Raw genomic sequence first — 23,731 nt, 5'->3', positions numbered from 1 at the left:
AGGTTTACGCGTCTTTCAAACCACCCCCATCCCACGTCGTCCTCAACTTCTCGGTCAACGCAAGCCTCAGCTTGCCTATTGCCAGTCAGCAAGGCTTTCGTTAGCTCGTTGCGGTTATGCATTTGTATAATTTGACTCTCCAGCCACCCTCGGCAGCTACCCAAGCCATCGTCGGTAACTTTTCTGGAGTCAGAGCACAAGAAATCATCATTTCCCATGGGACACGTCTCGAGCTACTTCGACCAGATGTACAGACCGGAAAACTTGTCCCCGTCGTCGCCAGCGACGTTTTTGGCTCAATACGCTCGCTCGCTGCTTTTCGGTTGACAGGCGGCACTAAGGGTGAGCCTCTGTACGTATCAAGTGTTCTCATTTTCGTTGTTCACATACTCGGTTTTCTCAGACTACGCCATAGTAGGCTCGGATTCAGGTCGTATCGTCATCCTTGAGTATGACCCCAAGACTAGTAGCTTCGTCAAGGTGCACCAGGAGACATACGGGAAGTCGGGTGCAAGGAGGATCGTACCTGGCCAATATCTTGCGACCGACCCCAAGGGACGTAGCGTTATGGTCGCTGCTGTGGAGAAGGCCAAGCTCGTTTACATCCTCAATCGAGACGCGGCCGCCAACTTGACCATCTCTTCGCCGTTGGAAGCTCATAAAAATGCGGCCATCATCCATCACATTGTTGGTCTTGACGTAGGCTTCGAGAACCCGATGTTCGCTGCTCTGGAGGTGGACTATACAGAGTCGGACCAGGATCCTACGGGAGAGGCGTTCAACAACGCTGACAAGGTGCGCGCCTCCCAACTGTCTACCTCTTGGGTCAAATTAACTTTTTCGGTAGGTTTTAACATATTACGAGCTCGATCTCGGACTTAATCACGTCGTCCGTAAATGGAGCGAACCAACCGACCCACGAGCAAACCTGCTCGTACAAGTTCCTGGTGGTCAGCTCGCATCATCGGATCGTTATGATGGCCCCTCCGGTGTATTGGTGTGCTGCGAAGACCACATCATATACCGACATACTGACGTCCCACAACACCGCGTTCCTATCCCTCGAAGACGACACCCTCTCGAGGATCCCGACCGTGGGCTCATCATCACTTCTGCCGTCATGCACAAAATGAAGGTCCGTCATCAGAGTGCATTCCAAAGGCGACCTTTCTCTCACCTTTGTTATTGTAGGGAGCCTTCTTCTTCTTATTGCAGAGCGAGGAGGGTGACTTGTACAAGGTTACGATTGAGCACCAAGAGGAGGAGGTCAAGGCGGTGAAGATCAAGTACTTTGATACTGTGCCTGTCGCCTCCAGCTTGTGTATTCTAAAATCTGGTTTCCTCTTTGTAGCGTCGGAGTTCGGAAACCAGTAAGCATAGTTATCTTATCTTGAGCGTTGCCCGTAGCTGACATCAATTTGCTAGTCAACTATACCAGTTCCAAAAGCTCGGCGACGATGACAACGAGCCAGAGTTCAGCTCAACCGATTATCCTTCGTTCGGAATGGCCGATCCATCAGCAGCACTACCTCGAGCGCACTTCCGCCCACACCCCCTGGATAATCTCGCACTCGCTGACGAGCTTGAGTCTCTGGCGCCGGTGATCGACTCCAAGGTCATGAATCTACTGCCAAACTCTGATACTCCCCAAATTTTCACTGCTTGTGGACGAGGCGCTCGTAGTACGTTCCGTACGCTACGTCACGGTTTGGAGGTCGAGGAGACGGTCAGTTCGGATCTGCCCGGTATTCCAAACGCTGTGTGGACAACAAAAACAAGAGAGGATGGTAAGTTGTTCTCCGTTCTGGCACTCCTTCGCTTCCCGCTTACCATGATCATCGATGCATAGCTCCCTATGACTCATACATCATTCTCTCTTTCGTCAACGGTACACTCGTGCTCTCAATCGGCGAGACCATCGAGGAAGTTCAAGATACCGGTTTCTTGTCCTCTGCACCTACTCTCGCGGTTCAGCAAATCGGCGCGGATGCACTGTTGCAAGTTCATCCACATGGTATCCGCCATGTTCTTGCTGATCGACGAGTCAACGAATGGCGAGTTCCTCAGGGTAAGACTATCGTCTCGGCGACAACGAACAAACGTCAGGTTGTCGTTGCGTTGAGCTCTGCGGAGCTAGTCTACTTCGAGCTCGATTTGGATGGACAACTTAATGAGTATCAGGATCGGAAGGCCATGGGCAGTACCGTGCTTGCCCTGAGCATCGGTGAAGTTCCGGAAGGAAGGCAGAGGACGCCATATCTGGTTTGTTTATTCGTTTCGACCTAAGCGACCTAGCTGATGCATTGTCCTGTATGTCCAGGCCGTAGGTTGTGAGGATCAGACTGTTCGTATCATCTCCCTCGATCCGGAGAGCACGCTCGAGACTATCAGTCTACAAGCGCTTACGGCGCCCCCTTCAGCCCTCTGTATCGCGGATATGCTGGACGCAGGGATAAACAAGAGCCAACCCACGATGTTCGTGAATATTGGCCTTCAGAATGGTGTGCTGCTGCGTACGGTGCTGGACCCAGTGAATGGCCAACTAACGGACACTCGAACAAGGTAAGCACTCATCTCCTCAACATCCCCTCTCACATATTTATCGTTATCCTTAGGTTCCTTGGTACACGGCCTGTTCGCCTGATCCGAGTACAGATCCAACATCAACCCGCCATCCTCGCACTCTCGTCACGAACATGGCTCAACTACACGCATCAGAACCTGATGCACTTCACGCCGCTCATTTTTGATAACCTCGACTTTGCTTGGAGTTTCTCTGCCGAGCTCTGTCCGGAAGGTCTGATTGGGATCACTGGGAGCGTGTTGAGGTGAGTATTGCAGCTCTCCTTGCAGTGCGTTTTATGATGATTCCAAGGGATCGGACGGATTCAATGAACCGATGCCGAAACTCTTTATACATACCAATTGTTCCTACTGAGCTCTCCCTTCTCTTCTCTATGTTTGCACGAGTAAAGCATAATTCTGACGTGGAACTCTCTAGGATCTTTCAAATGCCCAAGCTTGGGACGAAACTCAAGCAGGACTCAATTCCCTTGAGCTACACGCCGCGCAAGTTCGCCTCACATCCGTCGAACAGCTATTTCTATATCATAGAGGCCGACCACAGAGTCACGGGCCCTGATGCAACAGCTAAGAAAGTGGCAGAGCTGGTTCGTGCCCAATTACACTTCGGGGTCTTCAAGCGCACTAACGTCAGAACGCAGCGTTCTCAAGGCAAAATGGTAGACGATGAAATGCTCGAGCTGCCGGCTGAAGTTTTCGGACGTTCGAAAGCTCCGGCGGGTACATGGGCATCGTGTATCCGCATCGTCGACCCTGCTGAGGTAACTTCTTCCTCCAAATTGAGGTATTATCATTTGACTGACATTCACTAGGGAAAATCCGTGGCTGAGATTCCGATTGACAACAACGAGGCCGCATTCTCACTAGCGATAGTGCCTTTCTCCGTGAGGAATAACGAGTACCATTTAGTGGTCGGTACTGCGCAAGATACGTTCTTAGCTCCTCGGTCATGTACTAGTGGGTTCCTACGGACATATAAGTTCGTGGATGATGGAGCAGGACTCGAGCTCTTGCATAAGGTGAATAGTTTTCCTCGGGCTTAGCATGGGCGATGCTGATTGGTCTGTGCTTTCACAGACCGAAACCGATGATATCCCGATGTCACTGCTTGCATTCCAAGGGAGACTTGTTGCTGGTATTGGAAAGGCGCTAAGGATCTATGATATCGGTAAGAAGAAACTTCTGCGAAAAGCTGAGAGCAAGGCAAGTCTTCCTCTTTCGCACCAGACTCGTGCTTCGGTGCTCACTTCTTTCCACTTCACAGACCTTCGCCTCCGCTATCATCAGCCTGAACACTCAGGGTTCGCGTATCATAGTTGGCGACATGCAAGAATCTATCGCATACGCCGTCTACAAAGCACCAGAAAACAAGCTCCTTGTCTTCGCTGACGACACACAAGCGCGCTGGGTCACATGCTCCACCATGGTTGACTACACTACCGTCGCCGCAGGAGATCGATTCGGCAATATCTTCATCAACCGTCTGGACAGCAAAGTGTCTGACCAAGTCGATGACGACCCTACGGGAGCGGGCATCCTGCACGAAAAGGGCATACTCATGGGAGCCCCTCACAAGACTGCGATGTTGGCCCACTTCCACGTCGGCGACTTGGTCACATCGATCCACAAGGTTTCGCTCGTCGCTGGTGGGAGAGAAGTCTTGCTGTATACGGGTCTTCACGGTACGATTGGAATGCTCGTGCCACTCGTCTCGAAGGAAGACGTCGACTTCATATCCACGCTCGAACAGCACATACGCACGGAACAGACTAGTCTGGTAGGCAGGGATCATCTGGCTTGGAGAGGTTACTACGTGCCTGTGAAGGCTGTTGTGGATGGTGACTTGTGTGAGACGTTTGCGAGGTTGCCGGCAGCGAAGCAGAGTATGATCGCGGGAGAGTTGGATAGGACGGTGAGCGAGGTGTTGAAGAAGCTTGATCAGTTGCGGGTCACCGCTAGCGGGTTCTGAGGCAGATGGGCACAACTCCGAGGGATTGTTGCGTATTCTTGGACGGTCATTCCTTGCGTGCTGTTCTTAGTGTGTAGTATATGCTTTGCTTGAATTGATCATCCTGTATCAACGCGTTTACGCCGAACGTGGTTTACATGGTGGGCTGAATGGGGCCACCAAAGTGCCACTGTGGCACAAGCGTGAGTATTATTGGGCCACACCAAGGGTCGAGACAGTGAGAGGAGAGGGTGTACGAGTTCACACATCCTCAACTTACCTGTAGCCCTTCAAAGGAAAGCAGTCATGGCGTTCGTATGTCAGAAGTGCAAGGCCCCTCTACAGGTATGTAGACTCAAAATCCCCACCAGGATGTGTCTCATTACCATCGACAGTTAGACTCGTCCCTCGTCGACCTGGCTCCGTCAGCCTATGACATGATCGTAGGCTCCCTTCCCTCCCATCTCAACACAGGCTACCATCCACCTTCGTCTGAGGCCGACCAATTGGCTCAATTACCTGCCTCTCCATCCGTCAAAGCTGCATGGCTAGCGTCTGCACAAGCCAATGGAGTCAGACCCAATGGTCATGGCATGTCCTTGTCTCCTCGCGCACAGGGCAAACAACCACAGCGCGCGCTAGGTCCAAACGAAAGCTTCGTACTATTGCAGGATAGTGTCATCAGAAATATTCCGTCAACAGACCCCTCATCACCCCAGGGTCACAGGAGCAGGGCGCTGGGGAATGCGAATGGGATTGGTTTGAATGGGGCCAGTGGAGGGAGAGGCTCTTCGTCTGGTGGGAGCGGTGGCGAAGGAGACGGGCAAGGCGATCGTCACAATTCAATGCCTTCGAATCCTTCACCTTTATCGCATCATCTCAGGTCAACGCAAAAGTTGTTGAACCTCATATCGACCCGTACGGACGTTGACCATCCACTATGCTCCGAATGCACACATATATTGATGTCGAATCTAACGAGGCAACTAGAGGAGACGAAGAAGGAGAGAGATGGATATATTGCGTATGAGAAGGAAGTGAGGAAGGAGAGGGAGCGGGAGAAGGATGGATTGTCGAAGGAGGAGGCCGAACGTCGGATTGAGAGATTGAAGGAGGACGAGAGGATTGCTGTCGATCAGTTGAGGGAGGCGGAAAGGGAGAGGGAGCAGCTCGCCGATGAAATGAGGGCGCTGGAAATGGAGGAAAAGGCGTTAGAAGAAGAGGAGGAAGAGTACGTCTTATGCTACTATTACTCTCAGTCCTCTATTGAGACAACGTTCACTAGGTTCTGGCGAGCACACAATGCACACCTCTTGAAATCAGCCGAACAGAACTCACAGCTGGCTGCGCTACGAGCCGCGTATGCGGCGGACTCGGCCACACTGGATCGCCTCGAGCGTACAAACGTTTACAACGATGCTTTTTGCATCGGGCACGACGGTGTCTTCGGAACTATTAATGGACTCCGTTTGGGCAGAGTGCCAGGAGTTCCAGTAAGTACCCCTCCTCTGTTACCTTTTACACAAATATATTGATACTCGTGTTGTCAAAAGGTGGAATGGGCGGAAATCAATGCAGCATGGGGACAGACGTTACTTCTGCTCTACACCATCGCCCGCAAACTTGATTTCACGTTCGAGAAGTGGGTGTCCTTCCACCGTCTTTTGGTCTCTCATTTATCTGCGCCGTCGTGACTAATCTTATGTTGTCCCGGATGTGCAGTTACCGTCTTGTTCCCATGGGTTCCTTCTCTCGTATCGAGCGAATCTCCGGCGACAAGGCGACATACGAGCTTCATGGCTCTGGTGATCTGCACCTTGGTCGATTGCTCCACAATCGACGGTTCGACTTCGCCATGGTAGCGTTCCTCGAGTGCCTGAAGCAGATCATCGACTGGGCAAAGTCGCAGGATCCAAGCGTAGAGTTTCCACACCAGTTCGTTCTCTCGCTTGTTGTCATCACCTTTGTTTCTTAGGACATGTCTGACCCTGAGCGACTTGCCTTTCAGAATCGTCAAGGACAAGATAGGAGAAGCCTCCGTCAAGCTTCAGTTCAGCCAAGAAGAGGCTTGGACGCGGGCCTTGCGTCACGTTCTGTTGGCACTGAAGCTTCTCTTGAAGTGGACGACAAATGTGGGGTAAACGTCAATATCATATCGGCGTCGTCTGATTCCTCCGTGTATGTTTGCCTCCGTTGAGGCTTCTATTTCATCCTCATCAGCGAGGCCCTTCGTCCGTTTCCTTCCGATATCTACTTACTATCTACTTCTTTCATGATCTGCGTGGTCCACTGACCAGTACTATGGATTCAGTATGCGGCGAGTGGAGATCTTGTTGTATTCTGAATTTTTGCCCACCGCTCGCGGTGGCGCTTGATCAATATGGCTTGACCCATTGTTATCTCGACTAGGTGATATGTTCTATGCCAATTCTGTTTTGAGGTCTTAAGTCCTATGGTTGAGTGTCCAATCGATTGTGAGGGTGGTTCTCTAGGGAACTAACTGACGGAGGCCCATATCAATCTTTCATCGGGTAGCCAATGGGGTCGGGATAATGCATCAATTAACGGTAAGCAGTATACAAAATCGTGCCTCCATCACCTATTTTTCTGACGACATCTCAACACAAACACGGCAAATGTAGCGAAATATCATTCGAGCACGTCTCTCCTGACGGCACATCGTTCCCCTCCTGCAAATAGACACTCCACACATTCGCGTCACTGGTCGCGCATACCAAGAAATTCAACTGTCTCGGATCCGTCGTGATGATCGTATCGCCTTCCAAACCCCAGTCGGTTGTCGTCGCAGTCGTATTCAACGTCAACGGTTTGTACGACGCCGTAGCTGATTCGTCTACATTGAGATAGAGAGGGGAGTCGCCTGTGGTACTGCTGAGAGCGATGGTGCCGTCTATGACGAAGTAGCCTGAGGTGTCTTCAGGACCTAGAACGGGCACACCGTCTGAGGTGCCACATAAGATGGTTCGGAAGAGTCCGGTCAGTCCTCGCATTTCATCATCTCTGCTAAGAGTGCACACCTTGGTTTTGCAGGTAGAAATGGAAAACGGGGTCTTGGTCCGAGCGGATCTGAGAACCGGTAGGACTTGCGGCTGAAGACGTCGTGGTCGACGCCACGGTAGACGTGGGTGCCGTTGTGGCGGACGAACTCGAGGCTGGTGCGCTGCTGGCGACGGGGACGGACGAAGACGAAGCCGTTCCCGACCCCGGAAGGCACTGCGAGTAGTCTGAAGAGCATCAAGTTGAACAGTCACAAATCAGCTATTAGTTCGCAACCCTTTTGGCAGTGTTCAGGCCGAATTTGACTAACACTCGTTTGCCTCAACGCAGGTAAAGGGCGCCACGCAGGTCGTCAAGCCCGACCTGTAGACATAAGACCGTATCAACACCTGTCCCGATCACAACATCGATACTTGTGGTGAAACTCACCATCCATCTCCTCCACATTGACCATATTCGTTCTGTTGCGCGCTGCCCGCGACTATGAAGGATGCCAAGAACATGAAGACGAAGCTACCGTACATTGTGAGTTTGGTGGGCACTTTCTCCTGGATGATTCACTGTATCTTGACCAGCTTTTGTCTGATGCCACGGCATGCCAGGATAAACTTCGCGTCGACAGCGGAGCGAATCGCTGGAGAGCATGATCACATTGGAGGGGCCCGAAGTATTTGCGGCTCTATGATGAGTATTAAATAGGCAGGTTTCATGATTTGACTCAAAGAACCGTTTATAATTTGCTTGCTGCTCTCTACCGAGAAAGTTCCTGTCCTTCATGATGGAGTCCACCTTGAAGAAAAACCGAGATACTTATTTTATGTTAAGCCTCATCGGGACCCTTTCGGCAATACCACGGGTCCTGTTCAGCGGTGAATCGTGATTTGCACTCGTGATGTGCACCCACGCTCCGTGAATACAGAAAGGGCTGTCGAAAGCAATGGGGATCAATACTTTGGCGGCAACGACATGTACAGTGATGTGGCGCGCCACACAACTCCTCGCAATCTGGCTTATAATTCTCTCGGCCATTTCGATGGTGAGCGTGAGCGTGCGTATAAGCCAGCCATTCACCTCAAGTTACTTGGAACCCCATATCAGTGGCTTGCTTTGAGTGTCGGCATCATCTAAGACCCACTCCGATTTGATTCGTGCCCATTCGTTAGTCCAATTCGTGACACTTCGATCTGGTGCTCCTACACTTGCAGCGTGCTACCGCATCGTGCGCAATTAGCAGTGATCCATGACAGCCCGACTACGACAATCACGGATAATGATGAAATGTCAACGAAATCGATGAATAAACATCGCGATTGTGGGTATATTTGATTGAAATTCCAGAGTTGTCCTCGGATCCTCGAGGCTACCTCGCGGTTCAGGCGGGACTTTATCAGCATTTATCTCGAGCTGTGTACTGATATTCTGTTTACCAGGATATATACTCGCAGTGACAAATAATGGGAAAGCTATGATATTTCTGTACTAGTGGCGAGGAGATGCTGGGGCCACCTTGCGCTGCCAGAGAACGATGCGGACGTACAGGTCGCCCCATTCGCCGTCTTCGGCCGTGTGCTATATTCTGACGTGGCTATCCGCAGGATGATGCATAAGTGACGATACGGCGAAGTGTGTGGAGGAGTGCACCGCCATGTAGTGGCGAGGGTGTCCACGATAACAGCTCGAGAGAACGCACGAATAAAATTCAAAATAAGTTATGCACAGCAAGTTCCCAGAAACCCCAGCTCAAACCTGAAAGCCTATCCTGATATGACTCTGACACTCCATTGCCGTGGGCATCAACACAGGAATGCTTCCACTCTTCGGAAGCTGCAGTTCTGATGTTGTCCGGTTCATCATACCCCAAGGACCCAACGCAGGTAGAGCCGCTGCATGTTCTGGCGCGATGGGTGATATCTTCTCAGAACAACTACAGCCCAGAAGACAGTGGTGCGCTATGTCCTCGGTACGATTATGGAGCTTGTGCCAGATAACAGCGAATGGAAGTGGGCCTGGACGGGCGGACATGTCGCGATACCAGACAGCTTCGTCGACGAGGAAGGCGGTGAAAAATGCTGAAGTAATGACCATGGATGCGTAAGTTGTCACTAAGTATAGACAGCGAGGTCAGTGAAGGAGCTATGGTTAGTGCGTCTGAGATAAATCGAAACTTACAGAGGCCGGTGAGCACCCAACATAGCGCGTGGATAACCTCAAAGGGAACGTGGCCGGCTTGGCCACGGAATGAATCTCTTAGGCCCGAGCAAACGAGGGCGGAGACTAAGTAAAGATATTCCGTCAATATATGCTCCAATACCTCGCTTTGAGAAGACTTCTCACCTAGTATAAACGGCAACATACAAACACACCACGCACATTCAACTACAAGGATCCTGGGAACGATGCTCGTGAAAAGATATTTTGCGGTTATACTATAATAAAACCGAGTTAGTGACATGTTACCCGACAGAATACTGTTAAAGACGCCTACGCCGTTGTGGCCAGCAGGAAGCACATTCCCGGGACAAATGTCACTACGATGATGTTTGCTTTTGGGGTGAAGGAATCATAGATCGCGAGAGAAGTGGAAACGCAAGCCATGGAAGCAAAAGCCACTAGACCTAGAAGTGATAGATATTCAGTATGGCCGAGACGATTGTCTGGGTTTATAATTCCTAACAAGGAAGAACGTACTCATAAACAAGAGGCGAAAGAAACGGAAGGACCAAAATTCCATTGCGTGGGTCGTGGCTGTAAGCACGGGTTTGGGAGTAGATAGAATCGGTGTTACGAATACCCATCTTCCGGGGGATCTGAGGATGGTACGGTGGTTGGATTATAGGTAGGACTGACAGTCTGAATATTGCTAGTCAACCGCGCCGGGATATGCTTCCCTGCGGTACCAGAATATTTGATTTGCCAACGGAAGCTTCAGATGTCCGGAACCATATTGTACAACGTGAGAAAGATAGCTTTCTGACAGTTTCGGTCCATCGAGCGAGGTACTTCCCGAAGACGCAAAGCCACCGGTATACCGATACAGCTTTTGTTGAGAAACTTTACCACATATGCAGCTGGTCTGAACACCGGAAACTTACTGAATACTGAAACATCCGACGCCCCGGGAAAGAAGACTGAGTGACCGACAACGAAAGCATGACGAGAATCGAAGGGTACATACAACGACCAACGGACTACTCCTGGAGCCACCATAAATACGGCAGAGCGTGTTAGTTATCCAAAAGGCGTAAGTCCAGGTTCACCAGCGCCACTTGCTCTGGATAGATCAGGATCGATAGTACGGCATTCCGATCTCGGTTCCGAGGCTATCGAGAGCGTAAAGGGACCATGACAGGTTAACCTGCCTATTAGAAATCAATAGGAGTGGATGTTTCTGCGGGGCTTGGATGAACGTCGTTATAGAAAACGCCAAAGACATCGACAACGTTGCAGCCAGGTTGTAGCGATGTAGCGATGTCGAGTGCGCCGTTGAGTCGGCGTCAGATTCCAGATTTGACCCTTTCATTATGTCATTTGAAATTGCTGGAACCAATTCTGATTCCTGGACTTCTCACGCTCTGCCGCGGTAACTTGGAATCCCGGGCACCTCAATGTGTCTTTCCGACCTCCTCACGCTCGACAGTTTCTTCGGTGCTCAGCTGGCTCTCGGGCTCGTGTTTGCGTGGCCAACATCAGGTCAAGAACATACATGAATTGCACAACTCGCATCAGTATATCTCGTCAGCGTCAGTCTCGTCATCAGCTAGAAGTTCCAGTCATGAACCATTGCATTCAAGTTTCTGGACTTTAACATGAATGTGACCGCTTGCCGCTTCGTGACTGAGAATTTGCGGAAAGAGCGGACCCAACAAGTCTTAGTCTGTCTTGGTCGCCAATCATCACCTCCTGCAAAGGTCCTCGAGGCTACCCTTTGTATTGAGACTAGTATCTTCTGCTTTACGTGTTATACATACCATTTGTTCCTGACCAGGCTTTTCGCCAACTTTCCCTTCTCCCTCGGCGGTCGGGGCACAGCAGCCCTTCTTCATCGACCGACCCACTCCCACACGAGGTGATCTTGCATATTTCATATTCAGTTTTCTTATTACCGCATATCTCTTCCGTCGTCTTCTTCTATAGGCACCCCCGGTCAATTTGAGCTTACTAGTGCACGGTATTGTCAATTCTCAGCCGGGATATAAAGCCCTCGTCCGCTGCGTGTACACATGTGTTGCGCCCAATCCACGCCGACCTCCATCACGTCTTTTCTTGTCCCGGGGTTCTATCTCTTTTCACTGTACAAAGCTGTATATCATGTCTCTCTCACCTCGTTGTTCGGTCCTCATCTTCGATCTCGGCGACGTTCTCTGGTCATGGTCTCCCAAAACCACCACGTCGATTCCACCCCGTATGTTCAAGGCCATTCTACACAGTCCTACATGGGCTCTCTACGAATGTGCCCGGATATCTCAAGAAGAATGCTACCGCCTCCTCAGCGAGCAGTACTCTCTGGGCCCCATGGAGCTTTCCCGAGCCATCGATGATGCATGTGCCTCGTTAGAGGCCAACGACGAGTTCATTCAATTCATACGTACGCTGAAGGAGGAGTCTTCAGGGACGCTTCGAGTGTACGCCATGTCCAATATTTCTCAACCCGATTACGAAGTATTGCGGGGGAAGCCTGCACGGTGGGACGTCTTCGACGACATCTTCACGTCTGCGGCTGCCGGTATGCGGAAGCCAAACGTTGGGTTCTTCAAGGTATGCATGCTCGCTCAGCTGTTATCGTAGCGCCTTCTCACGCATAATGATCTCTTTGTTCGGTAATAACCAGCACGTTCTTCATCAAATCGAGGCTGACCCCGCCACTACGGTGTTTGTGGACGACAAACCGGATAACGTCCTCTCTGCACGCTCTCTCGGCCTTCACGGCATCGTCTGGGACAGGCCTGAGAACGTCAGGAGGGCGATTAGGTACCTGGTCGGTGACCCTGTTGCTCGAGCACGAGGGTTTCTCCAGACGCGAGCCGGGGTGCTCGACTCTGAAACGGATACCGGCGAGAAGATCGGGGATAACTTCGCGCAGTTACTTATCTTGGAGGCCACAAAAGACAGGTGCGTACCTACTTCTTTGGCTTCTTTGTAGCCGGTCATAACTGACAGGGTACGCGAATAGATCTCTTGTAAATTTTGTACATCATCCGACCAAGTGGAATTTCTTCCGAGGTAACGCACTCCATCTTCCCAGCCAATTGACGCCAACTGAACCTTACTTTTCCCCGCGATGGCAGAGGCACCCGCACTTACGACTGAAACATTCCCATACGACCTTGACACGACGTCAATAGGGCTGACTGTCACTCACGCGGACGACCAGACGGCTCGACTAGTAATGAACGAAATACTGCAATACCGCAATGAGGACGGTATCGTCATGGTAAGCCCTTTGCGACTCCTCCTTTCATTATCAATATACCTAATTCGGATCCTCTTCAGACATACTTCGATCACGGACGACCTCGCATCGATCCCGTCGTCTGCGTGAACGTACTGAGCCTCTTCTACTCACACGGCCGCGGAAGCGAACTTCGTCCCACTCTGGAGTGGGTACACGGCGTACTCCAACACCGCGCGTACCTCGACGGAACGCGCTATTACGAGACGGCAGAATGTTTCCTGTACTTCGTCAGTCGCCTACTCGAGAGCACGGACGACGAGAAGCTACACGCGAAGCTCAAGCCGGTTTTGAAGGAACGGCTGCGGGAACGGATAGGGGCGGCTGGGGACGCGTTGGCACTGGCGATGCGCGTTCTAGCATGCGCGACGGTTGGTGTGAGGGATGAGCTCGATATGCGGCTGCTGTTGCGGTTGCAGAGCGAGGATGGAGGGTGGGAGGCGGGATGGGTATACAAGTATGGATCGTCAGGGGTGAAGATTGGGAATCGGGGATTGACGACGGCGATGGCGATCAACGCGATAGAATCGCTGGAGGCCGTTCGGGATTCAGACGTCTCGACGTTGACGTTGACGACGACAGTACCTCTCCCTCGCAGGAAGGCGCCTCCCGCGCCGATCCAGATCCTCAAGAGACCCCACTCTGGTACGATCACTCCTGTGTCGCCTGTGTCGCCGACGAGCAGCGAGGCGTCGAGACGGTCGTTCAAGGAGAACGTCCGTTCGGTGTTCAACTTTAAAGTGGTCAAGTTCCTCAACGTCAACAGGAAGAGGCCGCGGACGGCTGCTGTCATGTAATCGGTTTCTTCCTCCACATTTTCACGATCACGATCACGACTTTCCTCTATCTTCATCTTTCATCTCCCTTTACTTTCAGATTTCAGACATAGTACATGCGTGGTTTTCAGTTTCTTCTGCCTTTTTTCTTCTTCCTCCTTTGCTCTTTCGGTCGCTCGGTCTGCTGTTCATGATCCTCACCTATTTGTATCCCATACACTCTCATCTTACTCTTGATCACTGCTCTGGCTGTATACATTCACCCCGTCTACGTACCTGTAAATACAGGTAAATACATACACGTCGTGCTCGCCTCCGACTCGGTTGTCTGTACAGTGTACAATCTATGTTCTCCCTTCCTTCCAGTTCGCTTCCACGTCTCTTCATCTCTTCATCTTTCTCGGCTCCCTCACTCTGGGCCCTCCCACCCTCGAAGCTCGAGCCGAGGCGATGTATCATTATTGTATGTAATACTGCACGCCGCTACTAGTAACTAGTTTGACTTTTTACTAGTGTCACCTTACGAATTTCCTTTCTTCCTTCCTTCCTTGCCTGCCTGCTCGCCCGGAATGCATACGTGCTTCTAGGAGCGCATGTACCGCTTATACACCGGGTTCTCCGTCTCCTCGACGTACGGATATCCGAGCTCCTTCAAGAACGCGTCGAACTTTTCCGAATCTTCCGGTGGAGCCTGGATGCCAGCGAGGACTTTGCCGAGATCTGTGCGCGCGGGGGCAGGGTTCAACGTCCATGTCCATGTCCATGTCCGTATTCCATATCACATGCAGGGGGCGGAGATTAAAGGAGAACGATACGAATGGTCAGATCGGCTCGTTGTGAGATTTAGACGGACGGAGGGGTGGGGGGAGAGGAATGAGTTAGAACGCGGACTTACCGGCCCCGTGATTGCGGTAGTGGAACAGCGAGACGTTCCATCCTTTGTGCAGTGACGAGAGGAACTTTCGCAACGCGCCGGGTCGTTCGGGGAATTCTATGCACCGATTCACAAAAAAAGTGTCAGCACGGCACACAGGAAACGAAGCACAACCAAAGAGATACGAGTTAAACGGGCTAAGAATAAACAGGAGGGGGTGCACGAATGACCGAGATGCACGACAGGCTGCAATGCGGAGGTATGCAGGCTCAAAGATCCAGAGACCCTAGATGGCCAGATGATGAGATGATGGATATACAGTCGGCTATGGTGCTGTTCACTTAGTCACCGCATAAAGCGAACAGCGCGTGAGAACCGGACATAGGCGGGCCATTTCGTCCTTATTTTCTTATCTGTCTTGTAAAAGTGCTCCTTTTGACAAGAGGAACAAATCCCCAAGACAGATTTCGAAAATATCCAAAACTGAAGGAGTTAAAAAATTGACACCGCTCGAATTTGGCGGTCCCCCGCCAAATAATAATATTTAAATGAATTGTTTATTGATTTCCGGAAAGCCCAGGTTTTTTGAACAAGGCCCAGGAATTTTCTTTCAATAAATTGGATTTTCGATGCCGCACTGACGAATTTGGCGGTTGTCTATTTTATGTGGTGACTAAGTGAACAGCACCATAGACACTCGAGACCCATCCGCACTACTACTCCTCTCCGATCACTCGCGATGTGACCACAAATCCCTGCACGACATTCGTACACATTACGCATTACATAGCTGCCCAGGGCCTACTGAACACACTCAGGGCTGGTGCTGAGGAGGAGGAGCCACAGGGTGCTGGTGCTGCTAAGCCAAGAGCGACTTAGCTGGCACAAGTGACCTAGTCGCATCGCAAATCGACCAACCAACCGAGTCATGACCACTCCAACCTGCGTCCCGCTCCTCAGTCACCAAAGTACCTCTTATGTTTTAATGCGAAATGCGAGATAAGTGAAGGTGACGCAGCAATCATAGCATTATCATTATCAGATTGGCTCGTAACGCGATATGTGGCGTTCGTAGCGCGCACGGCCCTGGCCGTAAGTAACCGCAGCCGTGAGCCGGAACCGCCGATTGAATATCATTCACAAAAAGTAGTTGAGTATCATAGAGTTCGATTTCGACCCCACCCAGAGCAGCTGCACAGGCGATCGCACCGCAACCGCGGTGCCACAAGCCCGAATATATCATGTCATGACGTTGAGCAAGATTCAGATGATTCGGATGCAAGACAGCGCAAGGCAGGATACGCTAGCCAAGTAGCCTGCATCACGAGCTAAAATGTCAGGGCTGAAAGAACGTAGCGTTGCACTGCATTGCGTTGGCGTTGGATATGCTTGCTTGCGTTCTCCTTCCGCGGAAGGAAATGTGAAAGAGAAACATGCAAGTGCAGGGGCGGGTATGGAGGCGAGGCGTAAATGGAAGGCGAGCGACGAGGAGACGGGGAATGAACAAGCGAGAACGCCACCCATCCGCCCGCTCGTTCGCGCGTTGTCGGCGTACGAACGAAGTCCCAAGTCCCGATCGCATACACGCCCAAGCGTGCAACAAGAAAAACCCACGCAAGCGGGCAAGCAACCACGCAAAAAAGGCAACCACGCCAAAAAAAAAAACGGCAAGCCAAAGAAAAGAAAGAAAAACTCACCAAACCTAAACAACCTCTCATCCCCCACATCTGACGTCCCCCCAATCATATACCTCGCATGCGTCTTCGCCATCTCATCATCACTAATATCGTACCCCTTCATCTCCTGCCTCTCCATCGCCGCGAGCAGATCCGCGACTTCGGAGGCTCGGTCGAGTGTCTCGAGTTTGAAGGAGAGGAAGATGTGCGCGCGAGAGGAGGAGGAGTAGCGGTAGGCGAATTCGGTGACGGCGCGGGGGTGGATTATTGTGTGGAGGGCGAAGAAACTGTGGGGTCGGTGAGTTAGTTTGAGAGTAGATGAGGGAGAGGAAGGTAGTATGCGAGGAGGGAAAACAACATGGTGTGCGGTAAGAGGAGAGGAGTCACAGATCTCGGAAAGTATGAATGAATCGGACGGCGATAGCGCACAACGACCGAAATGAAAGCGTCAAAGGGGGACGGACGGACTGACCTTCCCGGTCGTTCGGGTATGTCAACGGTCAAAAGGCATTCCCTCCCTTCACCGAGCTCTGCACGCTCAGCGACGAACCTGAGCCTGTCAAAGTTCATATTCGCACCGCTGACGACGGCGACGAACTTCTTCCCTGCGCCGACGAGCTTGTTTTCGACTATGTAACGTTTTAGACATGCGAGTCCGAGTGCGCCTGCGGGCTCTGTGATGGACCGTGTCTCTGCAGGTAGATAGAAAACAGACGTTGTAGATCGTGAGACAAGGCCAGAGAATAGAGGTGGTGTACGTACCTTCGAAGATATCCTTAATGGCCGCGCAGATCTCGTCGTTATCCACCTTCACGACCCCGTCCAAATGCTCCTTACAGACCCTGAACGGCTCCTCACCCACGATCCTCACCGCCGTCCCATCACTAAACGGCCCCACATCATCCAACGTCACCCTCCTCCCCTCCCTCAAACTCCTCTCCATCGCGTCCCCATCGAACGTCTCCCCGCCAAACACCCTCGTCTCCGGACTCCCAATCCTCTTCACATACTCACATATACCCGCAACCAACCCCCCACCACCGACCGCCGCAAAAACCGCATCGAGGCTCTGGGAATCGGGCGTCTGCTTCAGGATCTCCATCCCGACTGTTCCTTGGCCGGCGATGACGAGCGGGTCGTCGTAGGGGGGCACGAAGATGAGGCCGTGCGCGGAGGCGAGGCGCGCGCATTCGGCTTTGGCTTCGTCGAAGTCTGAGCCGTGTAGGACGACTTTGGCGCCGAGGCGGGAGACGTTGCGGGTTTTGATGCTGGGGGTGCCTTTGGGCATGACGATGGTGCAGGGGATGCCGAGTCTGGAGCCGGAGAGGGCGACGCCTTGGGCGTGATTGCCTGCATTATTCACGGAATCAAAACCAGGACCAAGGTTGTTCTGTGTGAGTTTCTTGGATGGAGAGAATGGGAGGATGGATGGGTTGAGATGAGAAGTGAGAACGCACAACTAACCGGCACTGCACGTAACGACGCCCTTCCACCTCTCCTCCTCCGTCAGACTCGCCATGAAATTATACGCCCCCCGTATCTTAAAACTGAACACCTCCTGCAGATCCTCCCTCTTCAAATACACCTGGTTCCCGAGCTTCGCGCTCAGGTTGGGCGCATGCACGAGCGGGGTCTCGGAGAGGATGTCGTAGACTTTGGAGGAGAGGATGAGGCGGAGGTAGTCGGGATGGCCGGATGGGAGGACGTTGTGTGCGCCGAGACGGGGCCATGGTGTTGAGGGCGATGTGCTGGATGAGGATGGGGTGGGGATGGGTTCGGGGGCGTGCGAGCTGTATTCGTTCGTTTGGGAAGTCATGTTTGGAGGGTTTGTGGCTTAGCAGGCTCCGTTTTATGAGTGCTCAGGTTTGCTCTAGGTCTATCCAGGTCAGATACGTAGTTTTGTAGAGTTACTTTTGCCGAGGCGAACGATAGACTGTGTGCAGGACGGTTAGAGCTGTAAGTACGACTCAACTTCAAAGTTGACTCGATCATGGTCAGTGGAAAAATCGTTGTGGCACCCGGCTATTCCCGATCGTCGAAGTATTGTGTGGCCCGTCGTCAGTCTCAACCTCCGAGATTATTCTTGCTTTCCTTTCGTGTTGGGTTGGCAGCCTTCTATTCGGTAGGTTTATGTACTACGACACTCGCTGGGCTACACGCCATACGCCAGGGTGTTTTCAACCCCGTTACGAGCACGGAACGTTGACTCGTTCCATGCGCATGTTCGCACATCAATACGTATCTTGATCGAGGGATTTTTAACATACCTTACTATTTGGTGTCCAGCCAGCCAAACGTACGCTTTGAAGATGAATATTGGGAGCCCGTCCCATCGATGAAGCATGGGCTGAATTTCCAGGCTATCAGACTACGGGCCCTTCCAAACGAGTCTCTTTCGTTGTGCCGATATGCAGGTTCTTCGCTGTTGCCATTCGGGTGACTGCTCGACAGAGGAGACTGTGGACACGGGTATTTCATTTCTAATTGCAGTGATACTTAAACATACGAGCATTCACGATGGCCCTATGTCATTCCCACCTCATACCAGCCCACCCCCTCCATCTACAACCACCTAATTGCCCACCATCGCCTTAAGCTAGACTAAGACAGAGACGACGCACCACCAAATCTTCGCATAGCTCTTCCCGTACCAAAAAGACACGTCCATCGCGCGTTGCGGAAATATGGTCAAGACGCGTGACGCGACGCGTTGCGAGATCATGCAAAACTCACGTGATCGGATCGGAGCCGAAACGGATACGGCGCGCGAAATGCAGAGGTCGCCAATCGATGCGGGTTTAAATGGGCGAGGGGAGGAGAGACAGAGAGCGTACCGACATCGACAGAGAAAAGAGAGCGCAGATGGGTTCTTCGAGCGATGGAGCTCTGGAGGGCCACAGGGGATGAGAGGGAAGGGGCGGGATAGATGGAGTGAGGATGACGGGGTTAGGAGGGGACATGGGGGGCACGCCGGAGAGCCCACGACGGCCATCGACCTCGCCGTTCGTACCGTTGAGCTGGGAGGGAGAAAGAGAGGGAGGACGATGAGGACGGGGGGGTGCGGGGGCGGGCGGAGAGGAGATGGAAGAGCAGAGGAAGAGAAGGGCCGTGGGAGAGTTTGGTGACCAGATCGCGGAGGTCATTTGTCTGAGAGAGAGCGCACGGCCCTCCTTCGCCCTTCCCCTTTCACCACCCATGGCTCAGACGGCGACGATGGGCCCCCCGCTCTCCCCTCGCGAAACTCGTCGTTCAGGCCGTCGCTCCGCACCGTCACACTCGACATCCACCTCGACATCCCCAGACTCTGCCCCCGACCTCGCCAACACCCCGACCAACAACGGCGCCCCGGCCCACAACGCTCAAGGCAACAACCACAGACCGGCACTCACATCCACCAACAGTTCGTCTCGCAACAAACGCAACAAACGCGACGGAACGGACGACACTGCTCTGGACGAGCCCCACAAGAACGGCCCAAACACGGTAGCCCCCTCCGTCGCCGCCCAGAACGGTCGCTCCAAGCGCAAGGGGAAGGAAAAAGATAGACTCGTCATCGAGGAGATTCCAGTCGAGTTTCTCTCTCCTCAGATCGATACGCCCACGGACGTGGCCATGGATCTCCTCGACGCTCCGCCGGAGGAGGACTCAGTTACGCGGTGCGTCTGCGGCAGCACCGGTACGTCGATTTCTCCACTTTTGCTCTCTTCGCGATTCGCGTCTTTTCTCCCCTCTTTTCTCATCTCGACTTTTTCGTCTTGTTTTGTTCAGGCAATGGCGACGATGATGCCGATGCAGGAGAGTTCATGGTAATGTGCGAGATCTGTAATGTCTGGCAGCATGGTCTCTGTATGGGCTATAACGACGCGGAAGAGCTGAAAAACCGCGACTACTACTGTGAGCAATGCAAACCTGAACTTCACCAAGACCTTCTCAAGTACGTTCTCCTTCCCAATCAACCTCCCCTCTATTTCGTTCTCGCCCCCTTCTGTGCCGCCGTCATCCCCGACGCGCCACCGAAGTCATCCTCTCAAAAACAAACATCCTGACAACGATCCTCCCCACACCAGGAGGCTCGCCAAACGCCCTCGTCACTCCTCCGCCGCATCCCACCATAATCCCACCTCCGTCCAACGCAACTCGCGATCGCACTCGCCCACCCAATTGCTCAAACCCCCCAAACGCCGCAATACGATGAACAGCCGCGATGCTGCCTACGACGAAAGCCTGAAGGCGATCATGGAGGCCACCGCAATTGAAGCCGCTCGCGATACCAAACGATCTTCCGCCTCTGTCAGTGGCAGTGTGAACGGGCACGGAGACGCCAATGACGATCAGCAACCAGCACCGTCGGCGTCTACGCCCGGTCCTGGAGCTGGCCCATCGATGGAGGCGCCCAACGGACGGAAGAAGCGAAAGAGGACCGAGGAGGATGCGTTCCTGTGCGTACCCTGACCGCTTTATTTTTGCCTACCTACCTCTTTTTCTTTTATTACCCACTCGCCCCCTCGCCACGCACCAACCCAAAAAGTCTCACGCGCTGACTTCTTCCTTCCCCTTCTTCTACATATGACATGATGACCTGAAATGACCTCGACCCCGATACCCCGTGCCGTGCTCGTTCTCCCGTTCGCCCGTTCTCTTCTCATCACTCGCTACCATTAGCGAATCGAATAAGCGGACGAGGTCTTCCTCTACGCCCTCAGACCATCACGCCGCCATCAGCGCTGCTACCGCCGCCGCCGCCGCCGTCCCCGCTCCGTCCAGCGCAGCGCAGGAGCAACGTGACGTGACGCCAAGCGCCCCTATCCCCACCAACAAGAACGCATCTGCCAGCATGCCTCCCCCGGCCCCCAAGGCTGCTGCCGCATCTCGGCGGAGAGGAGGTCGAAAGTCCGCTGTGCAGCAACAGCAAGAAATCGCGGCGGCCGAATACGAGGAAGGAGGTGTGTTGGAGTTTTTTTCCCTTTCCTGTGCCCACCTACCCGACTTTGTTTCGTGTTTTATCTCCCTCCTTTTTGGTGCACACTTTGTTTTGAGTTTGAAGTGCTCGGAACGCGTTGCTGACACGTGATGTTTGATGTGGCTGGTGATGTGATGTGTGGGTCCATATTTAGGTACAGCGGCGAATCTACCGGCCAACGCTTCTTCATCCGCTGGACCCAGCAACTCCCGACGCACGTCCAACAACAACGCACGCTCGAAGAATACGTCCACGCCCTCGCGTCGTGGAGCGGGCGGCGGAGGCGGCAGCGCTGGCGCTAAACAAGACTCGGCGCGCGCTTCCAGAGGAGGAAATAACGCCAATAACGCGACCAGCGGTAACAACAACATCCTTAACGCCGGTGCGGAAGACGGGCCCGGGACACCTGGTGTCTTGACGCGGACGCCGTCGTCGAGGGCTCAGGCCGCTGCCCAGAATTCCTCTGTCAGTGGAGGTGGAGGTCCGAACAGTGGTGGAGGGGGAGGGAGTGTGGGAGGTGGAGGGGGACAGGGAGCGAGAGCGTATCTGAACTCGCATGCGTATTTTGTTTCGCAGCAGTCGTTGCTCACGTCTTGGAACCTACCGGATTATCTGGCGCATTTGGAACATATATTGCCGACGGAGGTTCCGAGGCCGCTCGAAGTGCCGGGTTCGGGGTTCGGTTCCTCGACTGGGACGGGCTTTGGGCTGGGACACGGACATGGACACGGACACGGACATGGGCACGGGCATGCAGGGAGGGGAGAGTCGATGGAGAGGACGATGGAGAGGGGGGTGAAGGTGAAGTGGCCCGGGAAGAGGATGAGCGTGGGAGATATGAATAAGAGGGTGAAGGCGCTGATTGATTGGGTTGGGAGGGAGCAGGCGAATGATATGGAGAGGACGAAAAGGCGGGAAGCGTTGAGGGCGGTTGTGAAGGAGAATACGGCTCTCCCTGCGGATGAGGGTATGGTCTTCGGAGAAGATGGAGCACCGTTGGTGGAGTCGCCTTTGCAGGAGAAGGTGGCGAGACTGGGTGGGGGAGCGAGCGAAGAGACGTCGTCGATGAGGATGATGGAGGAGTTGATGGAGGAGTTGATCTCGTTTCAGGAGAAGTTTGGGCCGGGGGCGGCAAAAACGAGGGAGAGGAGGGCAGGGGCTTCATGACCTCTTCTACTCACTCGTCCTTTCCTGGTTCCATCTGCTGTGATGCTTTGATGCTTATCCCTCCCTTTCTCCCCGTGCATCGTTCCTCGTTCACCCCTCCACTCCACCTTCCATCCATTCATCCAGCCATCCATAGCATTTTAGTCTACTCACTTTTATCCTCATCATTGTTTATATATCCCTATTCTTCCTTCTATTGTGTGTGCTCCCACGCCTTCTTCTTCTTCTTCCTTCCTCTTGTTTAGATCTTCCACGTCTTGACCTTGATCTCCCGCACCCCTGCTTTTTCCGTCCCGTTCTCCCCTCGCGTCTGTTGTTCCCTCCCCTCTCCGTCCTCCGTCCTCCGTTCTCCATGCTGCTACCCTTCCCATGCCCATGCCTCCCATGCCCGTCCAAGTCTGCACGACCCATCGATGCCTGATGCCTGATGCCTTGCCTCGCTCGCCTTGTACTGCTACTATCACTGTTATCTACATTATATCATCATCATCATCATCACCATCATCATTTCTCCCCTCCTCGCTTCTCCCGCAGTTCAGTCGTAGTCCTGAGTCCTGACTCGGACGGATCCTGACCAGTCCTAGGCCTGTCGGGTCCTGACCTACCCTGCTTTTCTTTCTGTTCTGAGTTTTCTTTTTCTTTCTACCCGTATACACCTTTTTCTTTCTTGGGGTTTGAACTTTGGGGAGTCCCTCGTCTTTGTCTTTGTCTGTGTATGCGTGCACTGTTAGTCGGATGATCGAATGGAATACGAATTCGTAGATACCTGGTCCGTTTAGGAGCAGGTTGTGGACGTGGACGAAATCGCTACTCGCCTTCCAAAACGGGGTAATTTGCATCTCCCACGCTGCCCGTTCCAGAGCTCGGCAAACAGTAGTGGCGCGGTTCCCGACGTCATACCCATCTCTTGCTCGTGTCTCAGACTCTCACTGCAAAGACGACTCCTTCACTAAACCTTTTTTGAAGTTCATCGACGCTGCGTACCACGACTTTCTTCCCATCTCTTTCTTGTTTCTCGAGAATGTCGCCAACGCTGGCAGTCAAGGGAAAGGAGTCCGGCAAGGCCCGTATTTTCCGGTCGGGTACTTCTGGTACGTTGACAGTGCTGCTCTCCGTCCCTCATCGTGAGCATTGTGGACGACAGGTATCGCCGAGTCGCTCATCCTGCTCATACATAACAGTTATTTAATGTCCAGCCAGGTCAAGGTGCGTATATCTTATGAGAGCCCCAATTCCCCTATATCGAGTAGCATTACTTTTGATCTATATCCTAGTTCTCG

At 52.8% G+C, this 23,731-nt stretch overlaps 6 protein-coding genes across 6 annotated transcripts; 3 read left to right on the top strand and 3 right to left on the bottom strand.

Annotated features, from left to right (window-relative positions):
- Positions 1-35: 35 nt before the first annotated feature.
- Positions 36-4,668, top strand: STEHIDRAFT_86633 (uncharacterized protein). The gene is made up of 13 exons (XM_007309872.1): positions 36-342; positions 404-795; positions 848-1,135; positions 1,192-1,370; positions 1,426-1,787; positions 1,850-2,262; positions 2,321-2,562; positions 2,616-2,828; positions 3,002-3,170; positions 3,225-3,344; positions 3,396-3,602; positions 3,661-3,786; positions 3,848-4,668. Exons 1-13 carry the CDS (start codon positions 117-119, stop codon positions 4,550-4,552), a joined length of 3,642 nt encoding a protein of 1,213 aa, XP_007309934.1. The 5' UTR covers positions 36-116; the 3' UTR covers positions 4,553-4,668.
- A 158-nt stretch (positions 4,669-4,826) lies between these two features.
- On the top strand, positions 4,827-7,033 carry STEHIDRAFT_104720 (APG6-domain-containing protein). The gene is made up of 6 exons (XM_007309871.1): positions 4,827-4,876; positions 4,927-5,762; positions 5,817-6,024; positions 6,085-6,173; positions 6,254-6,466; positions 6,540-7,033. Exons 1-6 carry the CDS (start codon positions 4,838-4,840, stop codon positions 6,670-6,672), a joined length of 1,518 nt encoding a protein of 505 aa, XP_007309933.1. The 5' UTR covers positions 4,827-4,837; the 3' UTR covers positions 6,673-7,033.
- A 116-nt stretch (positions 7,034-7,149) lies between these two features.
- STEHIDRAFT_67181 (uncharacterized protein) lies at positions 7,150-7,630 on the bottom strand (the record flags this gene model as incomplete). The annotated part of the gene is made up of 2 exons (XM_007309541.1): positions 7,150-7,493; positions 7,570-7,630. Coding segments are annotated over 2 exons (405 nt in total), but the record flags the coding sequence as incomplete, so codon positions are not given.
- A 1,659-nt stretch (positions 7,631-9,289) lies between these two features.
- STEHIDRAFT_172258 (uncharacterized protein) lies at positions 9,290-10,342 on the bottom strand (the record flags this gene model as incomplete). The annotated part of the gene is made up of 5 exons (XM_007309870.1): positions 10,238-10,342; positions 10,035-10,164; positions 9,884-9,975; positions 9,719-9,823; positions 9,290-9,651 (listed from the first exon to the last, which is right to left on the bottom strand). The coding sequence occupies exons 1-5, from the start codon at positions 10,278-10,280 to the stop codon at positions 9,290-9,292; spliced, it is 732 nt and encodes a 243-aa protein (XP_007309932.1). The 5' UTR covers positions 10,281-10,342.
- A 1,446-nt stretch (positions 10,343-11,788) lies between these two features.
- On the bottom strand, positions 11,789-18,291 carry STEHIDRAFT_86620 (threonine dehydratase I). The gene is made up of 10 exons (XM_007309869.1): positions 17,789-18,291; positions 17,087-17,674; positions 16,797-17,016; positions 16,346-16,611; positions 14,670-14,765; positions 13,040-14,494; positions 12,835-12,980; positions 12,720-12,769; positions 12,378-12,658; positions 11,789-12,304 (listed from the first exon to the last, which is right to left on the bottom strand). Exons 1-6 carry the CDS (start codon positions 18,138-18,140, stop codon positions 14,358-14,360), a joined length of 1,659 nt encoding a protein of 552 aa, XP_007309931.1. The 5' UTR covers positions 18,141-18,291; the 3' UTR covers positions 11,789-12,304; positions 12,378-12,658; positions 12,720-12,769; positions 12,835-12,980; positions 13,040-14,357.
- Positions 18,292-19,435: 1,144 nt separating this feature from the next.
- Positions 19,436-23,088, top strand: STEHIDRAFT_125537 (uncharacterized protein). The gene is made up of 5 exons (XM_007309868.1): positions 19,436-20,000; positions 20,093-20,258; positions 20,392-20,763; positions 20,987-21,267; positions 21,439-23,088. The coding sequence occupies exons 1-5, from the start codon at positions 19,520-19,522 to the stop codon at positions 22,449-22,451; spliced, it is 2,313 nt and encodes a 770-aa protein (XP_007309930.1). The 5' UTR covers positions 19,436-19,519; the 3' UTR covers positions 22,452-23,088.
- Positions 23,089-23,731: the final 643 nt, after the last annotated feature.

Source organism: Stereum hirsutum (genome assembly GCF_000264905.1).
Source record: "Stereum hirsutum FP-91666 SS1 unplaced genomic scaffold STEHIscaffold_18, whole genome shotgun sequence".
Taxonomy (NCBI): domain Eukaryota; kingdom Fungi; phylum Basidiomycota; class Agaricomycetes; order Russulales; family Stereaceae; genus Stereum; species Stereum hirsutum.
Note: the sequence above shows the minus strand (reverse complement) of the source record. Positions and strands in the feature narration are given on the sequence as shown.

What these genes read in the sequence shown, in the direction of transcription:
- STEHIDRAFT_86633 (XM_007309872.1), top strand. Translation starts at nt 117, where the DNA reads ATGCATTTGTATAATTTGACTCTCCAGCCACCCTCGGCAGCTACCCAA. An exon ending in ATCACTGGGAGCGTGTTGAG is followed by an intron (nt 2,829 to 3,001) that starts GTGAGTATTGCA and finishes GGAACTCTCTAG; the next exon opens with GATCTTTCAAATGCCCAAGC. An exon ending in GACTCGAGCTCTTGCATAAG is followed by an intron (nt 3,603 to 3,660) that starts GTGAATAGTTTT and finishes GTGCTTTCACAG; the next exon opens with ACCGAAACCGATGATATCCC.
- STEHIDRAFT_104720 (XM_007309871.1), top strand. Translation starts at nt 4,838, where the DNA reads ATGGCGTTCGTATGTCAGAAGTGCAAGGCCCCTCTACAG. An exon ending in CTTGATTTCACGTTCGAGAA is followed by an intron (nt 6,174 to 6,253) that starts GTGGGTGTCCTT and finishes CCGGATGTGCAG; the next exon opens with TTACCGTCTTGTTCCCATGG. An exon ending in AGCGTAGAGTTTCCACACCA is followed by an intron (nt 6,467 to 6,539) that starts GTTCGTTCTCTC and finishes CTTGCCTTTCAG; the next exon opens with AATCGTCAAGGACAAGATAG.
- STEHIDRAFT_86620 (XM_007309869.1), bottom strand. Translation starts at nt 18,140, where the DNA reads ATGACTTCCCAAACGAACGAATACAGCTCGCACGCCCCCGAACCCATC. An exon ending in CATTAAGGATATCTTCGAAG is followed by an intron (nt 17,017 to 17,086) that starts GTACGTACACCA and finishes ATCTACCTGCAG; the next exon opens with AGACACGGTCCATCACAGAG. An exon ending in CTACCGCAATCACGGGGCCG is followed by an intron (nt 14,495 to 14,669) that starts GTAAGTCCGCGT and finishes CCGCGCGCACAG; the next exon opens with ATCTCGGCAAAGTCCTCGCT.
- STEHIDRAFT_125537 (XM_007309868.1), top strand. Translation starts at nt 19,520, where the DNA reads ATGGCTCAGACGGCGACGATGGGCCCCCCGCTCTCCCCTCGCGAAACT. An exon ending in GTGCGTCTGCGGCAGCACCG is followed by an intron (nt 20,001 to 20,092) that starts GTACGTCGATTT and finishes TGTTTTGTTCAG; the next exon opens with GCAATGGCGACGATGATGCC. An exon ending in ACCGAGGAGGATGCGTTCCT is followed by an intron (nt 20,764 to 20,986) that starts GTGCGTACCCTG and finishes CGCTACCATTAG; the next exon opens with CGAATCGAATAAGCGGACGA.